Below are 17,346 nucleotides of genomic sequence, written 5' to 3' on the forward strand. Positions count from 1 at the left end.
ACTGCGTGTGCGCTGCTAGCATGCGCAATGTAATCAAATGGTTCGGTAAAAGGTCTATTCTAGGCTTATAGGCCTACGGTGCCAGTTCAGTAGACTGGCAACGCAAACAGCAAAGCCAAAGGCCGAAGTATACATATTCACATATTCGCTGTCTTCGCCTGTGAAAAGCCAAAATGTAACCACCTGGTCATACTAGTGTGTTTAGCCTAGGCCAATCTAGCTAGGCCTAGGCCAATTAGTCCAGGGGTCAATCCCGATTTTGGTACCATCAGTTCTTAAGGATCTTTGGCACCACCTTTAGGCCGGTCTATAAAACTTTAACAAAGCAGACCGATACACCTTTAGAACAGCCTACAGCTGTTCCGCTAGTGAAGTCGTTTTGGGCGAAAATCCAAAATGGGACCAAAATGAACCCAAACCAACAACAACTGACTTCTTGCAGTAGGCCTACGGGCTGCGGAATGGTCGCACACAAATTAACAGTCAGCAGAGGGCGCCAGTGCACTGAAGAGACCCTGACTTAAAGTCGGAAATGGTTAGGTCTGTATTTTCACGTGTAGACTGAAAACAGAAACAACATCCCCATGTTTTTTTTTTTTTTTTTTTTTTTAGGTCGGCAAGCATAATAAATGGATAGGAACAGCCCTTTTGCCATCGGCTGGTCCCAAATATGTTCAAATGTGGTGAAATAACTGTGATTTAATTATGGTATTTTAATGGTCTTATTAGCCTGCGTTTAAACAAACCAATCGCACCCTTTATGCCTACATATCGGTGAAATCTGTAGTAGCCTAGGCTATTGCTCCTGAATAGCCATCCTGTTTATTGGTAGGCAACTTTGTAAGACGAGGATTTATGAAATTCAGTTCTGTGAGCAGTCTTTCTCCGCTGCACACCAAAAGTTTAGAATCCCCTCTCAGTTAAAAAAAGAAGAGACTGTCACTGCGACTTGTGTGGGTATGGTTGGGTTAATACAAAGTGAAAGTGGTTGAATGTGGGCAAGACAGGTTTGTGACGTTAGCTGTGGTCCGTCCTGCTGTTCTCATGATCTGTAGCCTATGCCGATTCACACTCTTTGAGAAAGGTGTTGAGTGATGTCACTCTTGTGTGTGGGAGAGATTTGGGATACATGGGAGTCAAGGTTTTAAATTGTGTATAGCCTACTACCACGTCACTGTGAGTGGGCGAGTGAAACCCGTCCGTGGCTTTCTCGCGCGCAGTATGCTACGTATTATGACCTTTACGTTTTACACCCCTTCCCCATCACAAACTCCCACTATACCCCACCCACACATGCTCACTGCTTGACCACCATTGCCTCAGTACCTGTGTATAGGCAAGTGTAGGCCCGTACAAAAAAAATATGTAGGCCTACAGATCAGAATGACATTAATTACATCATTACATCGTTCATCATTACATCATCCACATTATGGACGCCTCTGGTAAAGAATAAAGAGGGACATACAAACATATTTTGCAATGTATCAGACATTTGGCAAATGGTCAAGGGCACATTTTTTTCTGAGAATTAAGAAAGGGTTGTGTTTCCATTTGATTAGAACTTTTAAAATTATTATTATTTAATTATCTCCTTACTAAGGTCACACTTTGCCTTTATTGGAATTGTGTTTTCTCTTGTCTTTCCCATGTTGAGAAATGACTTTGATATTTGACCTCCGAGCCTTTATTTATGTAGGGTGTAAATGTGTAATATAATATGTATACATGTGTGTGTGTGTGTGAGTGTGTGTGTGTGTGTGTGTGTGTGTGTGTGTGTGTGTGTGTGTGTGTGTGTGTGTGTGTGTGTGTGTGTGTGTGTGTGTGTGTGTGTGCGCGTGCGCGTGCGTGTGTGATTTTCTATTTTTCAGAATACATTTAAGTTGGATTTCCCTTGTTGTTTTTATTGAAAAATTAAAATAGCACAATGCTTTTTCCCTTTCATATTTTTGCTCCTTTTTAAAATGGGCGCCAATAAATGCGGAGGGTGCTATAGCTAGATCGGTTGTGTTATAATTATGGGATATTTAGAACAAAAGGGAGAGAATAGAATTACTATCTGACATTATGCTTTAAGCTAATTGTGTCTCATGATTTGTTTGTTTTATGGTGGGTTTGTTGCTCTAGTTTATGGCTGTTTGTCTGTCATGGAATGTCTCCCTTTTTTGGTTTGTTAGGTGATGTCATTCAGTGAGTGATGTCAGTGTCAGTCAGCAATTACGTTTAAGCATTCAAAATATGCATAAGGTACTTTTTCAAGCACAGATTCCTCTTGGCGGGCTTGGGTGACAGACTGCCTTAAGGTTACGCTCTGTTATCAATCATTTGTTTTGCCTCGCCTCACCTCACGTAGACTGATAAGCATTTGACAGTTTTGTTTAGATGTGGTGTAATGGTTTCAAGAAAAGAAAAACAAACCAATGGTACTTTTTAAAGAAATGTCTTATCAATATTTCTTAACAATAGGCCTCTCTCTTTCCCCTAACATTGTATTCATGATGTGTTAATGCAACTAGGGTGTCTGAAAATTCCAGAACTCTAGCCTAGATCCTTTTCACACAGGTATGGTCCTGGATATGGAGTGAGCATTGAGAAGATGCAGGCGCGCATTGTTCGCAGTTGATTTTACAGGTTGTGGGGATTTTCCCTGTATGCTGAAAGATGAGATTGATATGGCATGTGGAAACATTTCAGTCAAACTCAGAGCAAATGTCTGTAATTAAATGGTGCTTTGAAAACTCTCAGGAGACTCTAAGCAGACAGAGTTCCATCCATTCTCTCTGTGTGAGTTAATTTCATCTAGGAATAGTCAGTGTGTATGACTTGTGAAGTCATCTCAAGGGCAGTCATATTCCGACAGAATTCTTATAGGCTAACATTTCACTTGGAAATGGAAATTGAGAAATGGAAGTTCTCAAAATCATGGGAGAAGTGCTTGAAACTCAAATCATAATAGTAATCAAAATCATATGAGTACAAATAAATGTATTCTATGTCACTGCAAAAAAGACTATGGAATGCAAATTCAAGTAATAGAAACATTCTGTTTCCCAGGTAGTGTACACATGTGTTGCCTCTTGCTTTTTCAGGTAGCCTAAAGGCTACTGTCTGTTATTGCCTCACCTGAGTGAGTGTAACTTCTAAACCTGTTTACCCCCCCCCAGCCAATAATGCAGGTCTGTGAGGTAAGCCACATATCTACCGATGAGGCCAGGCTTCATGACGAGGCTCATGAGGGAGGGGCCTTACTGGAACTGAGGCTCGACCGGCTCCGTCACCCTCCTGCTTTTGGCAGGGAGCCAGGGCAGAATATGTGCGCCTCTTAAGTGTCAATGCGAGAGGGCCGTGGTCCGGCAGCCCTACCCACAGTCAAATTTCAAGTACCACAAGTAGGCTATGTCACCTGCGTGCTTTTCCTTGTTCAAATGCCCTGGCGAACAGCCAGGGCAGAAACGCTGTTGAGCTCCTGCATGTTCATAAAGAGAACATACCTTTTGTTGATGCACTAACGTAAAAACTGGAGCTGACATACTTTTCACTGCAGGCTAAAACGGTTGGGAAAAATGATGACATAACAACAATTTTCACCAATGGGTCATCTTACTCCCACCCATAATGGGGTATTGAGCAAATCATTTCCACTGCTTAGGCAAAATAGGGAGCATTATTTAATTATTGGAGGTATGTATTTAAATCATTAGACTGTAGAGAATCTGACTGTTTATTCCTTGATTGCCCTTGTGCACCTGTGCCCAAGACACATCATGTTGCTGAGTTAGATGTGAACAGTGTGGTTTGTAATGCTACCGATAGACAGGAAGTCACATTTTTTCAGCTTTTCTTCTTTGGTCATGATAAAAAACTTCTTGTGCGTCCTGTATTCTCTGGTATTGACGTTTCCTAGGAAAGAATAGAGCGCGTAATTCAGACAAATAGTAAGAAAGTACCTCAAGGTGAGAACATTAAGTTCTATGTCATATGATTGATCAGGCTGGGGAAAAAGCATCATTTCAACTTTTTCCTCGTGACATGCATTTATTGTGAAATTGTATTGTGCCAACCAAACCATAAAGTCCTCAACAAATATGAAGAGACATTTTCAAAGATTTCAAGTTGTAAGGCCAGGATCTTTGGACTAAAGCAACCAAATTGCCACCCCCATCTAAAACAAATAACATTCCTCACCACACAGGGCTTAACTAATTAATATACAGGCAATTTCTCCAAAAAGAGAACCTGGTTCGATAGTCACTTCTGACATCTCTATAAATGTAAGCGAATGTATTTGAGTATCTTGTCTTGAATTATAAGAGAACAGCAGTCTAATCATGGTTTCATTATCATTATGCATCTGTGCATTATTGAAGACTAAGAACCACTGTAGTCCGTATGTGAATCTGCCCTTACGCCAACTGACCAATGATTTGCATCATGCATGTTCAGATGTCCTTTGGGATGAGGCAAGGTTGCTCTTTGAGATAATTGACTACTTTTGGTATACCACTGCCTGGAAGTCTCTCTCTCCTTTCTTTAACCTCTTGCTCTCTCTCTTTTTCTTTTCTCTCTCTCCTTTCTTTATTTTCTTTTTATTTGATTCTGATGTATTTGACATCACTTGTTATTTTGTTAAGTTTACATTTAAGTTTGTTATTTGGTTAAAGGGAGGTTCAGAGTAATTACACCCTAAGGTCCAGTGTCAACGTTACTTCCATGATTTTGGAAAAGCCCATAGAAATCCTGGAGATGCATATGTTTTATAAATGCTTGTATTTTCAGGTCAACACTGAAAAAGTATTTCAAATATCATCCAGTCATCAATAAATGTCTATAGAGTGTTTAATTCACTAGCTTTTCATACAACAATTTATTATTGGTAATAAATTGTTAATTCACCCACCATTTATATATTTCTTCTTGCATGTCATGCCACTAGTCTGCTGATAAACTACTTGGTAATTTTTCAAGGTCAATTTCTTAGTTTTATGGAATCATTGTACAGTATGAGAATAACTGGATTTGGTTGGCTTGATGTCCCTAAACCCAATGAGAAACATCTGTTCATGTCAATCAATGGAGGAAAACAATCCATAAAGATTTTGATTTGGTGCCTAATACAACTACTGTGAACAACACCCAGTTCCTCAAAAATGTGTGCAAATCCAGTGTGCCCTCAGGGTCAGCAATGCACTCACACTAGAACCCCTGGTCATACCTGGCATTGGGTCATACCTCTCATTCGTCTTTTTATCCTCCTTTCCTTCCTCGGTCCTCGTTCCCACTGATCTAGATAAAGAATGATGTGGCGGCAACAATGAGATAGTCTATCCAGTGCTAGTTATAGGAACGAGCCGGGAGGACCGAGCATCGAGGAGAGAGGTTGGGAATGGGCCATAGTGACCTGGTTTAAAACAAACCATGAGCAACATCCTGCTTTCCTTCTGTTAGAGGAAATAGCAATATGTCCTACTTGTTTGTCTTTGTGAGATGGCATGTTGTTTACCTGTTTGTCTTTGTGAGATGGCATGTTGTTTACCTGTTTGTCTTTGTGAGATGGCATGTTGCTGATGACAGCTGGCACCTGACACCTGCCAGATAGAGGATGTTGATGCACTTTGTATGTGAGCCACTTTATGTGTGATCTCATCTTCACTGGTTCAGTCTTTCAGTGGTTCATTTTATAGAGCTTTGTGGTGACCACATAGTCATGGGTTATACCCAGAGAGCAGAAGTAGCCTACAGTGTGTACTGTGCTGTCGGCTGAATAAAGTGTTTGTTATACTTAATAAATATGATATTTAATAAGGACCTGACCACTGCAAGTAAAAACTGCTTTCATATTAAATTCTATGGAGACCCATACAATGTATTAAGTATGATGGTGTAATTGCCAAATGCAATCAAGCACTTTGAGAAACGAACACTTTCCAAAGACTACGGGAACGTTCACTCTGAAATATCATGGTCTCTCTCCCTTGTTCCTCCTCTTGAGCTACTTCCTGGTTTTGGTCATTGTGAGGCATCAAAGAGCATGTCACAGGGGTTAGGCTATGCCAAACACTTCATCTGTCTGCCTTAACAACACTAAAATCCATTAGCATGCATTACAGGAGTTTATTTATGAAGTATCACAATAGACAGCTCTTACCAGCGCATGTTGAACAGGACCTTCAAAGAGTTTAACAATAACATCTTGAACATTTTTAATGAGAATATGTTTAAAAAAAAAAAAAAAAGAATTATCAAGGCTATGCTCTGGGTGTTTCTGTACTTTCACAAGTGGCCAGTTTATCTGAAGAAGTGATTTACTTCAGTGTCCTTGCACAAAATTGGCTTAATTTCCAACCACAGCAATTCAAATTTCCAAACCTTTCAAATGACATGATGAAAATGTGCCTATTTAATTGAAAACAACAACCCCTGGCAAATTATATTTGCCAATTCTTCCGGTAACCAAATCATGACTAACTACTTTGCGGTTTCTTTTGCATGGCGGTTGGCCATTTTGGATTTGCCAAATTTCCCATATTGCAAAAGAAAGTGGTCAGGTTGCATCACTACACCAGTGTAGGAAATCACAGTCCAAGAACATGCAGTTGGTTAATTTATAATCCTATCTATGACCGTGGGCCAACCACAGACTATGCTGGGATTGCTGTTTGTCTGCTAAAAAGTAAGTCATTTGATGTGTAATCCTTCATACCTGTTGCAATATGGATCAATGGAAGAGTCAGAGGAAGAAAGATCATTAAAAATTATTTTTTTTTATTAAGAAAAATGTATGGAACAAAAAGACTGTTTTGATTATAAAACTATTCATTTAACATCCATAAAAATAATATTGCATATAAAGACAAAGACAAGCCAGTGCCATGAAACAAATCAAATGGAGGAAAAGACAATGTTGCTAGGGCAACATGACAAAGTTGATACTCAGACACTTCAGTGTCACTGTTCAATCATCATTACAATTCCCCTTACATTAAAAGTCTAAGCCATTTACTTTCTCTATTTATGTATACTTACATTTGAAGCACATGTGTGTCACTTTGAGAACTCTGGAAAACATGTTTTCGGTATGACATAGCCATTACTTTAAAATTTCCAGTTGGAACAAAATTATCTTGCCACTGCTGACAGTTTTGCAATTTTTTTTAAGTAACAACAACAGCTTTAATGTTTTATATATATACACATCAAAGAAAACTGTCATTAACCCCTTGTTCTCATCTCAATCTCCAGTTCGACATGGACAAGTAACTCAATGACAAAGCACCAGAACACCTACATTCATCCAAAGAGACAACCAGGCGAGATCAGCGAAGAGAACTTCCTTGCATTACCTATACACATACTGATTACTTTCTTTATCAAATAAACCATATTCTCCATCTGACAAGACTTGTTTCCAGACAACCACCTTAAGGCCCCCTCTCCTTCACCACGGGACTACTGGGCCTGGTCTTGGTAGTACCACGCTCTGTCCATGGCCTCGTGGTCTGTGGTGCTTGGGCCGTTGGCGGCCTTGGCCACAACCTGCCTCATTGCCTCTTGAGCGCTGTTGTTGTTGGCGGAGCAGGAGTGCAGGGTGGTGTAGGACTGCTGGCAGTCTGCTGTGGCGGAGGGTGCTTGGCCCATCATGGCCACGGGTTGCTCCTGCTTTGGGAGGCTCCCATCAAGGAGGTTCTGTAGGAAGTCCCCTATCTCCACGAAGGGATAGCCCACGCCGCCGCCTCCACCACCGCCATTCATGGTGGGATTGCAGGACTGCTGCACAGTGTTGCCCCATTGGGACTGCATCATCGCCTGGTCGGAAGCTGCCGCGGCCTTTCGGCCGCAGAATATACCCTGGCTCTCTTGTCGGATCTGACCCACGGCGACGGCGGCGGCGCCCTGGGCATCGGAATCCAGGCAGGCCAGGTCACCCATGCTGAGCTGAGGGAGGCTGTTGTTGCCGGAGCTTTCACCCGCGCCAACATAGGCGGAGCTTGAGTGCAACTGCTGCTGTTGCTGCTGTTGCTGCTGTAGCTGCTGCTGCTGCTGCTGCTGCTGTTGCTGCATGCTAGGCCCGTTGCTGTGGCTAACAGATGTGCTCGGGACAGAGGTGTTCATGTGGAGGCTGTCCAGGCTAAGTTTGGGGTTAGCTTGCCAGTGGTTGACTGACATGGGGGAGGGTTGCAGCGGCTGGTGATGCATCATGTGGCGCTGAGGGCCAGACTGGTAGGGGTAGCCATGTTGTCTCATCATACCACTACTGAGATGGCTGGTGTACGCGTTTGGAGGTTCTGTTGACGCAAAAAGAGAGGAAATTGCCAATCCGTACTCTAAAATACTCACATTTGTTCTTTTTTGTAGCACATTTAGCAATCTTCAAACTCTGCTTACCCTTTTTAATAAATTGGGACATCATGCTGGTCTGTGGAATGGCCTTGGGTCGACTCATTGGGTTCAAACCAGCTTTATGGAAAAAAACAGACACTTTCAACTTCCTCATTCAGTGCATGCGTAAACTGTCACTTAACTAACAGCTGACAAAGGCAAAGTCTATGCGCAGGTATACGTGACATGAGGAGACGTATGTGGATCTTACTCTGGATATTGGAGAAAGTCTTCATCATGTCTTCCCTCCTCCTCTTCTTCTCCTGGCAACCATACGGATCTGCAGGGAAAAAAACAATCATCAGTACAGTATAAAAAAAATAGTCTAAACTATAAATGATTATTTGTTATCTTTAGCAACCTTAACTCATACAGTACATGTGTTCTTTCTTTCTACTTCTGGACTTTAAAACAATTGCGAATCAGGGAAGCTTCCATGGATTAAAGGTTCAGGCCTTCATCTCTGTCTGTTCTTTTTTTGCACCAAGATGCACATTCTACTCAAAAGAAAAGGGTTGTGACCGCTCACCTTTGTCGTCTGGCAGGTAGCGGAACTCCATGGGCTCGCTGACCTCCTGGTCGGTGGGGCGACGCAGCTGCATGCGCACGGTCACCGGCGTGGTGATGGACGTGTTGTAGTAGGGCGGCGTTCGGAACACGATGGCCACCTGGCGGTGGACGTCCGCCTGCGAGAAACTGCCCTTGGCCTCCCAGCTCTGACAGAAGAAGCGCACCTCGATATCGTCTACAGGAGAAAGGATGAGGCGATGGTTGATGAGTTAGGGGATGAGAGGTGTTAGACATGAAAGAGATGTTCTGAGCTCTGGATTATAACCAGTATGGAGTGAAGAGAGAGAATGCATGATGGTGAAAGAATGTCAGGAAAAATGACATCAGGTCACAAACACAACTGGTATTATTTATGTTTGCATACTTCCCAAACACATCACTGGCAACAACATCTAATAATATCTCCGACATTGGGATAGCAAATAACTCTGGGGACAAAACCATTTAATTTATAGAATAATTCCTTCTGCACACCAACCTTTCTGGACTTTGTCACAGAGCAGGAAGATCTCATCGCCGCCCTTGACATTACCGCTGTTCTTGTTGACACGGCAGATGCGCAGCTCCGCTGTGTTGGGAGCTCCTGGGGAGACATGGAGGACAGGGGTCAGAGGTCGGTGCAGCAGGGTCTAAAATACAGTACAGGGGTGCGTTTCCCAAAACCACAGTTGCTAACCTGTTAGCAATGGGAAATTGTATTGCCAGCTAAGTTGCTAATAAGTTAGTTAACCTAGTTAGCAACTATGGTTTTGGGAAACGCACCCCAGTATAGGCCAGGGAGAGATATAGTGTGTATGTACACAAATATGTATAGTGTGTATGTATACACACTCAAATCTGGAGGAAAGGTTCTCTACGGAGAGGAAATCATCATATGTGGCCTTTTGAGGTGATTCTTCTCACCTGTGACTCAGTTATCCTCTAATCGCCTCATCTGTGCTGACTCAAGTTGATATGACAGTGGAACATTCGCTCACGTATAGGGTGTACAGAGTCCTGTATTTGTATAGATTTCCTATCTGTCTGTCATCAACACGTACAAGAGATATAGTTTTAGGCTCCTAATCCTCCACTTGTGGGTGAGCACGTCCCCACTTGACATATCAGATGACCTACATGGCTCCTATGGTCAAGACACAAGACCAGCCATTTCACAACACTCTGCCATGATCATGCAGAGAAATCATAAAAAAATCACAAGCCTGCACGCAAAAAAGAGGAAGCAAAGACTGTGCGCCACACAGAAGTGGCCAGGACCAACAAAAAAAACGGCTTCCTCTTTTTTTTGTGTCAGTGTTTGTCAGGGACTCAGATAAACCATAGAGACGCACAGGCTCAACAAAGGCACAACAGTGTGATATAAAATATATCAGATACTACAGGCGCCAAGTGTGTGCTTCACACAACACACACACACACACACACACACACACAGCACTCTTCCTGCTGGACCTCACAATGAGTACCCTCTCTCACTCTCATTCTAGGAACTGAGAGTTTGTGTTATCTATTACTACGGCAGCCTTGGGGTTAAAAAAAAGTTCAGTGTTCGTTCAGCAAACTCTTTCTGTCACAGACTTCCTGTGTAGCTAGCCCGTGACGCGAGCGAAAGTGAGACAGAGAAGAGGCCACCTTTGTTTCCTGTAGTACGCTAAGGTAGAGACATCAGTGCAGAGAGTGTTCACACTCTACTACTGCTGCTGCTGCTGCTGCGTCTGTTGCCAATGCTACTGCGGCTACTCCCCTTGTCACTAACACCATCAGCGGAGTAGTAGGCCAAGAATATCCAAAGCACAGGAACAAGGACACTACATGTCATGCAATAGATGCAGTTGAGACGTGGATGGGCGTGTGGTGTGGTGTGGCGTAGCGTGGCGTGGTGTGGCGTGGTGCACTCACTGTTGTCGTAGATGGGGTTGGAGACGATGGGGCTCAGGGCAATGCTGAACTGACCGCTCTCGTCCTGTAGGAACACTTGGAAGCAAAGCCGCACCACGTTCAGGTCATACTCTTCTGTCTGTAGAAGCTGCTCTCGTTGAACTGAGGACAAAAATGGCGACACACACACACAGACACACACATATGGTTAACGTACATCAATAACACATGCACCATGTGATAAATGCTTATCCTTCTATCTACTCACTATTAAAACACCTGAGCACTGATTGCAAATGGCGAGGTGGAATGGGAAGATGAACAGAGAGGAAAGAGGAATTGGTTAAAACAAAGGATGTAGGAGCGAAAGAGAAAGGGATCATTTATATGGTCGGACAGTGCAATCACTTGCATACACTCAAAGCAGACACTGTCTCCCTTGGGAGGTGCTGTTGGACCCGTGACTCATGGGTAGCACCCTGTGCCCACGGTAGCAGCCGCACAGAGACACATTTGCAACGGGACACATTTGCAAACACATTTTCGAGAGCTGTCACTTCGACACCCCCACATGCTCACACATGCATACAGTACACCACACGTATACAGCTATATATACGCCCCCGCAAAGACGTCGTCGTCGTCGCGAATGGTAACACCCACACTCTCTCTCTCCCTCCTCGCTGTGTTTCACACTCTCTCTCTCTTTCTCTCTCTCTCTCAGGAGTCTCTTTCTGTCTCTCTTCTCTTGCTCATGGCAATCCCACCCACGCTTGAAACAAGTGCTCTGCTCACAGATGTGATGTCAGAGTGGAAAACATGGGCCTCTCATCTCAAACGGCTCACAACCTGCGAAAAGGAGAGCAGCCCGGGGGCTGATGACGATCCACTGACCGAGGAGGCCCACAGGGCTGACGTCTCTCCAGCGCCTCTGCCAAAACCACAACGGCGCACAGGAGCGCAAGAGCAGAGGGACCCAAAAGCATGGAGGAGAAAGAAGAGGAGGAGGAGGAGGAGGAGGTGGTGGTAGTAGTGGAGGTGGACAGGGCGGAGGAGAGGAGCTGACGAGAGTGAGAGAGAAAGATGTGTGTATGTGTATGTCTGTGTGTGTGTGTCTGTATGCATGCGTGTGCGTGTGTGTGCGTGTGTGTGTAGTGGGTAGAGAGAGAAGGGCAAGTGTTTTGAGTGTGGTGGAACAGACAGAAATTAGAGCAAGAGTGTGTGAGAGTTGGGTCGTGGTGTGCTGAACAGGTGACAGGTGATGGTGGTTTGTAAGAGCTGCAATGTTGGGACAAGTGTGCTTGTATGTGTGTGTGTGTGTGTGTGTGTAAGATATAGAAAGTACACTGAGATGCAGATGGCCTGAGCATGCAGGTGGATGATGGTTTGGGTCGAGGTTAGTGCAGGTGGGTGGGTTGCTAAGGTGCAATCTGCATATGCATAATGAGAAAGAGAGAGAGAGAGAGCACGAAAGAGAGAGAGAGAGAGAGAGAGAGAGAGAGGGAGAGAGAGAGAGAGAGAGAGAGAGAGGGAGGGAAACCAGGTGTAAAGTCTCCATGTTGTGGGTATCTCACCACTAGCGGTCCCTCCACAATCACTCATGACTCACCCCATTTTATAACACGTCTGCCAGTTTCTAAATGTCAGCCAGCGACACAGCATGACTAGCAAGCAACTGAGCCAGTGCAAATATCAACAGCACCTGAGCCCCGGCCATGTCAACTGGACCTGGACATACACTACAAGGCTACACCACCCGCCTCCGCCCTGAACGCACACAGCTTTCAGCTCTCGTCACGTTGTTGACAAACGTTATTTTCACCTACGTAGTGACAATATCAGCTGAGCTTCCGAGATGAATACATGGTCTGAATGTTAAGTGAATGCTAATCCAATTAAGATATTGCTCACGAGTCAAGGGAGTCCTTTGCGGTGATAGTATTACGTTTGTAGTCTCAAGATGATAGATCAGTCAGAATGACATTGGAATGAGATCATCACTATTGGTTTGCCTTCCGGTGACTTTCACACAAAAACACAGCCACTAATATCAAAACCCCTACACTGCTACACTTACTACAGCAACAGGGAGCATTAATGGATTTCTCTTGAGAGAAGGGATTTTTCCCCCTCTGATACTCGACTCACAAGTAACTATTTCACAGAGGACGAAATACTCGCCATGTTTATGGGGAAGTAAGACTAGGCACTAGTCCACTTTCACAGGAGAAGTGAACCATATTTCACAGACCACATTCAATGAGGAAGAGGACATTATTACCGCGCTGTATACTGCCGCCACTCCCCTCCCATATACATCTGACACACTGACAGGGTTTGACAGATTTCACTTTGCAGCTATTACCACGATTTCAACTTATTTTGGTTGGTGTCATATAATGTCCGGTGGTGCAGACTGCTCAAAATAAAAGCACAAAGACTCTGGAATGTATACATACAGTATATACATACAGGGTCAATCTGATTCTGATCTCGGATGAAACAGATAACAAAATAACCTGTTTTTTCCTCTAAGTTGAGGATGGCAGAGTAGTTCTCCTTTGTGTACTAATAAATTCCCCTGTCACATGGCATGCAAATTGCATAACTCTTGCCAGAATAGAGAAGTGACTTGTTTTTTATTTAAATCATGGACGTGCAACCGCGACTAGAGCAGCAACCCCTCATGCGACAAGTTAAATCAACGGAGGAGAATAGTAAGAAACCAACAAATAAACAAACAGACACATGGCAGAGGGCAATCACACCCTGTATGAGGGGGAGATACTGACACCACACATGAGGAATGGAGCATAGGCCAAGATGGAATACCCAAAAAAGGGATGAAAGACAAGAGAAAGACAGGATGAAAAGGAAAGAGAAATGAGAAAAGAGTAGAGGAGAGATGAGACAAAAGAGGAAAAAGGAGGAACACGAAAGGAGAACATACGACGTGACGTAACAGGCCGTCTCTCACCATTGAAGGGGTTGATGCCGCGAGTCATGCGCTGGACGATGGCGTCCTTCACCTCCCGCCGCCGGACACACTGAATGCCCAGGTTCTGGAAGCTGTTTGGGGAGAACATCGCAACAATGAGGACACACTCCCATAGCCAAGGAAAAAGGGCAGCTGAGACTGAGAGACAAACTAGGAGATGTATGGAACTACTAACTACTAACCAAACTAAAAGGGACGGACATGAGGGGCAGACAGATGGACAGATAGGGGCCTATGTTCACTACCGTGTCCGCTGCACTTAGGATCACCTAGGGTGCAAATTGTGCATGCCGTGCCTAGGGGATTCCCCTGTTTATTTCCTCTCGCGGACGGCAAAGGAGGGAAAAAAAGGCTGTTTGTGCTGATACAGTGGTCAGTCCTAGAGACGCCTGTGTGTGTGTGTGTGTGTGTGTGTGTGTGTGTGTGTGTTTGTGTGTGTGTGGGTGTGTGTGTGTGGGTGTGTGTTTGAGCATGCAGATGAGCATGTGTGGGCAGTGAGAGACAGTGTACATCAAAAGCATCAAGGGCCACCAGGCGTGGCAAAATCAGCAGGCTGCTTTGATCTCAGAGAGCTGAAGAAAAGTTTTAAAAAAAACTTCACACAAGTGACAACACTGCTCTATATGGTCATAGGAGAGGGCTGGTTTAACAGAGACTAACAGAATGCCTAGATATCACGAACCAGAACTACTGTGGCTTTATTTTTAATCTATGTATCTATTTTTTTTCTCACATGTCTCATTCCTGTCTAATTGAGAGAGAGAGAGAGAGAGAGAGAGAGAGAGAGAGAGAGAGAGAGAGAGAGAGAGAGAGAGAGAGAGAGAGAGAGAGAGAGAGAGAGAGAGAGAAACAGCTTGTCGTGGAAATTGCACGGTCGAGACACCAACACTGGCTGGACACTTACGCAATGACCCTGCGCTCGGGCCCGAACTCCACCTCGTAGTAGCCGCCCTCTCGGCAGTCCTTGCCCACAAGGTCATGTGGATGTGGCCGGTACGGCTCGTTTTTGGTCACCAGTGATACGCGCACCTTGCCCTTTCCACAGTGATTGAGGATCTGTGGCGAATGAAAAAACACAACTCAACATCATCAGTCCAACTAGGGGAACCCAAGCTGTCATCATACTGGAATAAAGTACACCACACTGGTGAATTGCTTCCTAAAAGCTTTTTCCCAGCATAGATATCCACTGAAGTTCTCTTTTAGTCCAGGACGAAAGTTCTTTTCAACGCTTAATCCGTCGAATGGAAACCCACCCACGGTGTTCAACATTTTGACAATATATACAGAGACATTAACAAGAGGGGGCAAATTAGACACATGACCAATTGCTCCAAATTATATGGCACTTTGAAGTCACAAAAAACTACAGTGCATGAATATGGTGGGTGGAATGTGTCCAATTCAATAATTTTGTATAGTGTTTGGAGTCAAACATGCTTAAACGTGAGTTGTTCAGCACATTTCCCCTGAACGGGACACTAGCCACTCACCTGGATGCTGGGGTAGGTTCTGTTGTTGTCTGAGCTCTTGTCTCCCGGGATGCTGCCTGCAGAACGCCCTTCACACTTGTACCTGAAGCGCATGCCTCTCTGTTTGGGCTGCTCAAAAATCTGGACGCTTGGCTCAACCACTGCATTGTGAACAAACAATACCAAATGTCTGAATTTGTTTATTAAGAGTCCCATTTACTGACACTGTGACATATGCAATAATGTCAGTATGAAAAGAGATCTTGTGAAGTCACCTGACCAGAAACAAAAAGGGGGCAAAACTTTCCAGGCCATGACCAAATTACAATCCAGGCCAGCAAAACTATAGCGACCGCACCTGCTTCCACAGAACATAGCTTTCTGAGATAAACCACAAGATACAAACAAGCAGAGAGACAATCTCCCTTACCTCCCTTCAATTACAGCTGACACCTATCTGTGCGTTTTGACTTCTATCACTGCAAAGTGAAATGATAAAGCAAAAAGGGGCTCCCAAGATCAGGTGTGATGGCCTCATATAGGCTAAATTAACTTTCCCTTTTTGGCTAAAGGCAGCATTTATCCCCCCCCCCCCCCCCCCACATGATGAGGCAAAGTGTGTTACCCACCACAGCCGCAGTGACTGTGCTGCAAGTTTGCGCACTAAGAGCCGCAAAATGTGTTGCTGCACCTGCAGTGCGTGTACGTGTGTACGTGTGTGTGTGTGTGTGTGTGTGCGTGCACTCACCCAATAGAAAATCAGTCTCTCGTACATTATCATATTTCAATATTTATATTTAGAGACGGCTGAGTACACAAACAAGTTCCACAATAAAATTAGCCATCAAAGACGCATTTTAGCACCCCAAACTCCAGCCTAATCTGCTTACATTTGCACATCGATATTCCCCGTTGTATTTTTAAACAGAGAGGGTCCCTGATCTGACACGAAGCTGCTGTGTCAACAATCGTTTGAGGAAGTAGCGCAGAGGAAATAAAAATGTGCCTCACTTCTTCGTGATTTAAGCGACACTTAACACACAAAGACCTGCTCAACTTTTATGAGGCTCTACCCCCCCCCAAAAGAGTTTTTTGAGACATGAACAAGGGAGTGTCTTCACTTACCCATGTGTGGGTCTCCATGTAATGGAAGCAAATGGACTATGCGAGGAGAAAACATATATATTACTTCACTGAAAAAGAATTCAAAAGCATTAAAATAGCCTAATTGCTGGTTTCATCAGAAAGGGAAAGACATCTAGACTAACGGTACGTAGATAAATCTGTGGATGGAACACAGTGCTGATATCGGTTTTGTCTGACTGTCAATCAAAACGCATCACAAATAATCGCGAGTCAACATCAACTGTTGGAATGAACAGTTTTGCAAGCTTATTTTTTGTATCTGAAGTTATAACTCTCCTTAATGCATTCTCATTTCAGGTTGCATTAAGAATGAAAAGGATAATTCAAAGTTGTTCGAGTAAAAGTGCTTTTTGCTTTATGATGAAATCGATCGAAGAAAACTGAAACCCATAGAGACGAACAAGTATCTACAAGTATGTTTGACGTAGGCTAATATGAATGAAAACAGCAACCTGCTGTCAAAATATAATCAAAGCAAATAGGCCTCGGGTAGCCTATAGCATAATGAAGTCTAGTGAACTCACCATCCATTGTGAACGAAGATCCTGATCACAGCTATGTTTCGTTTGCCTGCTCTTACTGAAATGACCAAACTACTGTACTGCTAACATTATAAGCTCGAAGAGAATCTACTTTAGACGCTCGGGAATTCCCCACTATCTCCGCCCAAGACCTGCCCCACAGCCCGTGTAGCGAATCAGAAAGTTGCAAATTGGGCGACGATAGGCGGAGTATGAATTGTTCCACGTCCATTGACTGTCACAAAATATGCACTCACGCTCGTTACGCACGCATCTTGTGTCTTATGAGAAGGGCACAGCATCAGAAGTCCTAAAACATGCATGTCTGACAGAGCGGCTGTTGCTTTAACCACCGTTTAATTGCTAAACTGATACGACAGTTCTC

At 43.9% G+C, this 17,346-nt stretch overlaps 1 protein-coding gene across 1 annotated transcript; it reads right to left on the minus strand.

Moving 5' to 3' along the window:
• Nucleotides 1-6,745: 6,745 nt before the first annotated feature.
• Nucleotides 6,746-17,057, minus strand: rel (v-rel avian reticuloendotheliosis viral oncogene homolog). Its single transcript, XM_062519592.1, has 11 exons — nucleotides 16,965-17,057; nucleotides 16,420-16,455; nucleotides 15,316-15,455; nucleotides 14,727-14,878; nucleotides 13,802-13,893; nucleotides 10,846-10,986; nucleotides 9,425-9,529; nucleotides 8,906-9,121; nucleotides 8,588-8,656; nucleotides 8,383-8,454; nucleotides 6,746-8,282 (listed from the first exon to the last, which is right to left on the minus strand). The coding sequence occupies exons 1-11, from the start codon at nucleotides 16,969-16,971 to the stop codon at nucleotides 7,447-7,449; spliced, it is 1,866 nt and encodes a 621-aa protein (XP_062375576.1). The 5' UTR covers nucleotides 16,972-17,057; the 3' UTR covers nucleotides 6,746-7,446.
• Between the last annotated feature and the right edge of the window lie 289 nt (nucleotides 17,058-17,346).

The sequence above is a fragment of the Sardina pilchardus genome, chromosome 18 (genome assembly GCF_963854185.1).
Source record: "Sardina pilchardus chromosome 18, fSarPil1.1, whole genome shotgun sequence".
Taxonomy (NCBI): domain Eukaryota; kingdom Metazoa; phylum Chordata; class Actinopteri; order Clupeiformes; family Clupeidae; genus Sardina; species Sardina pilchardus.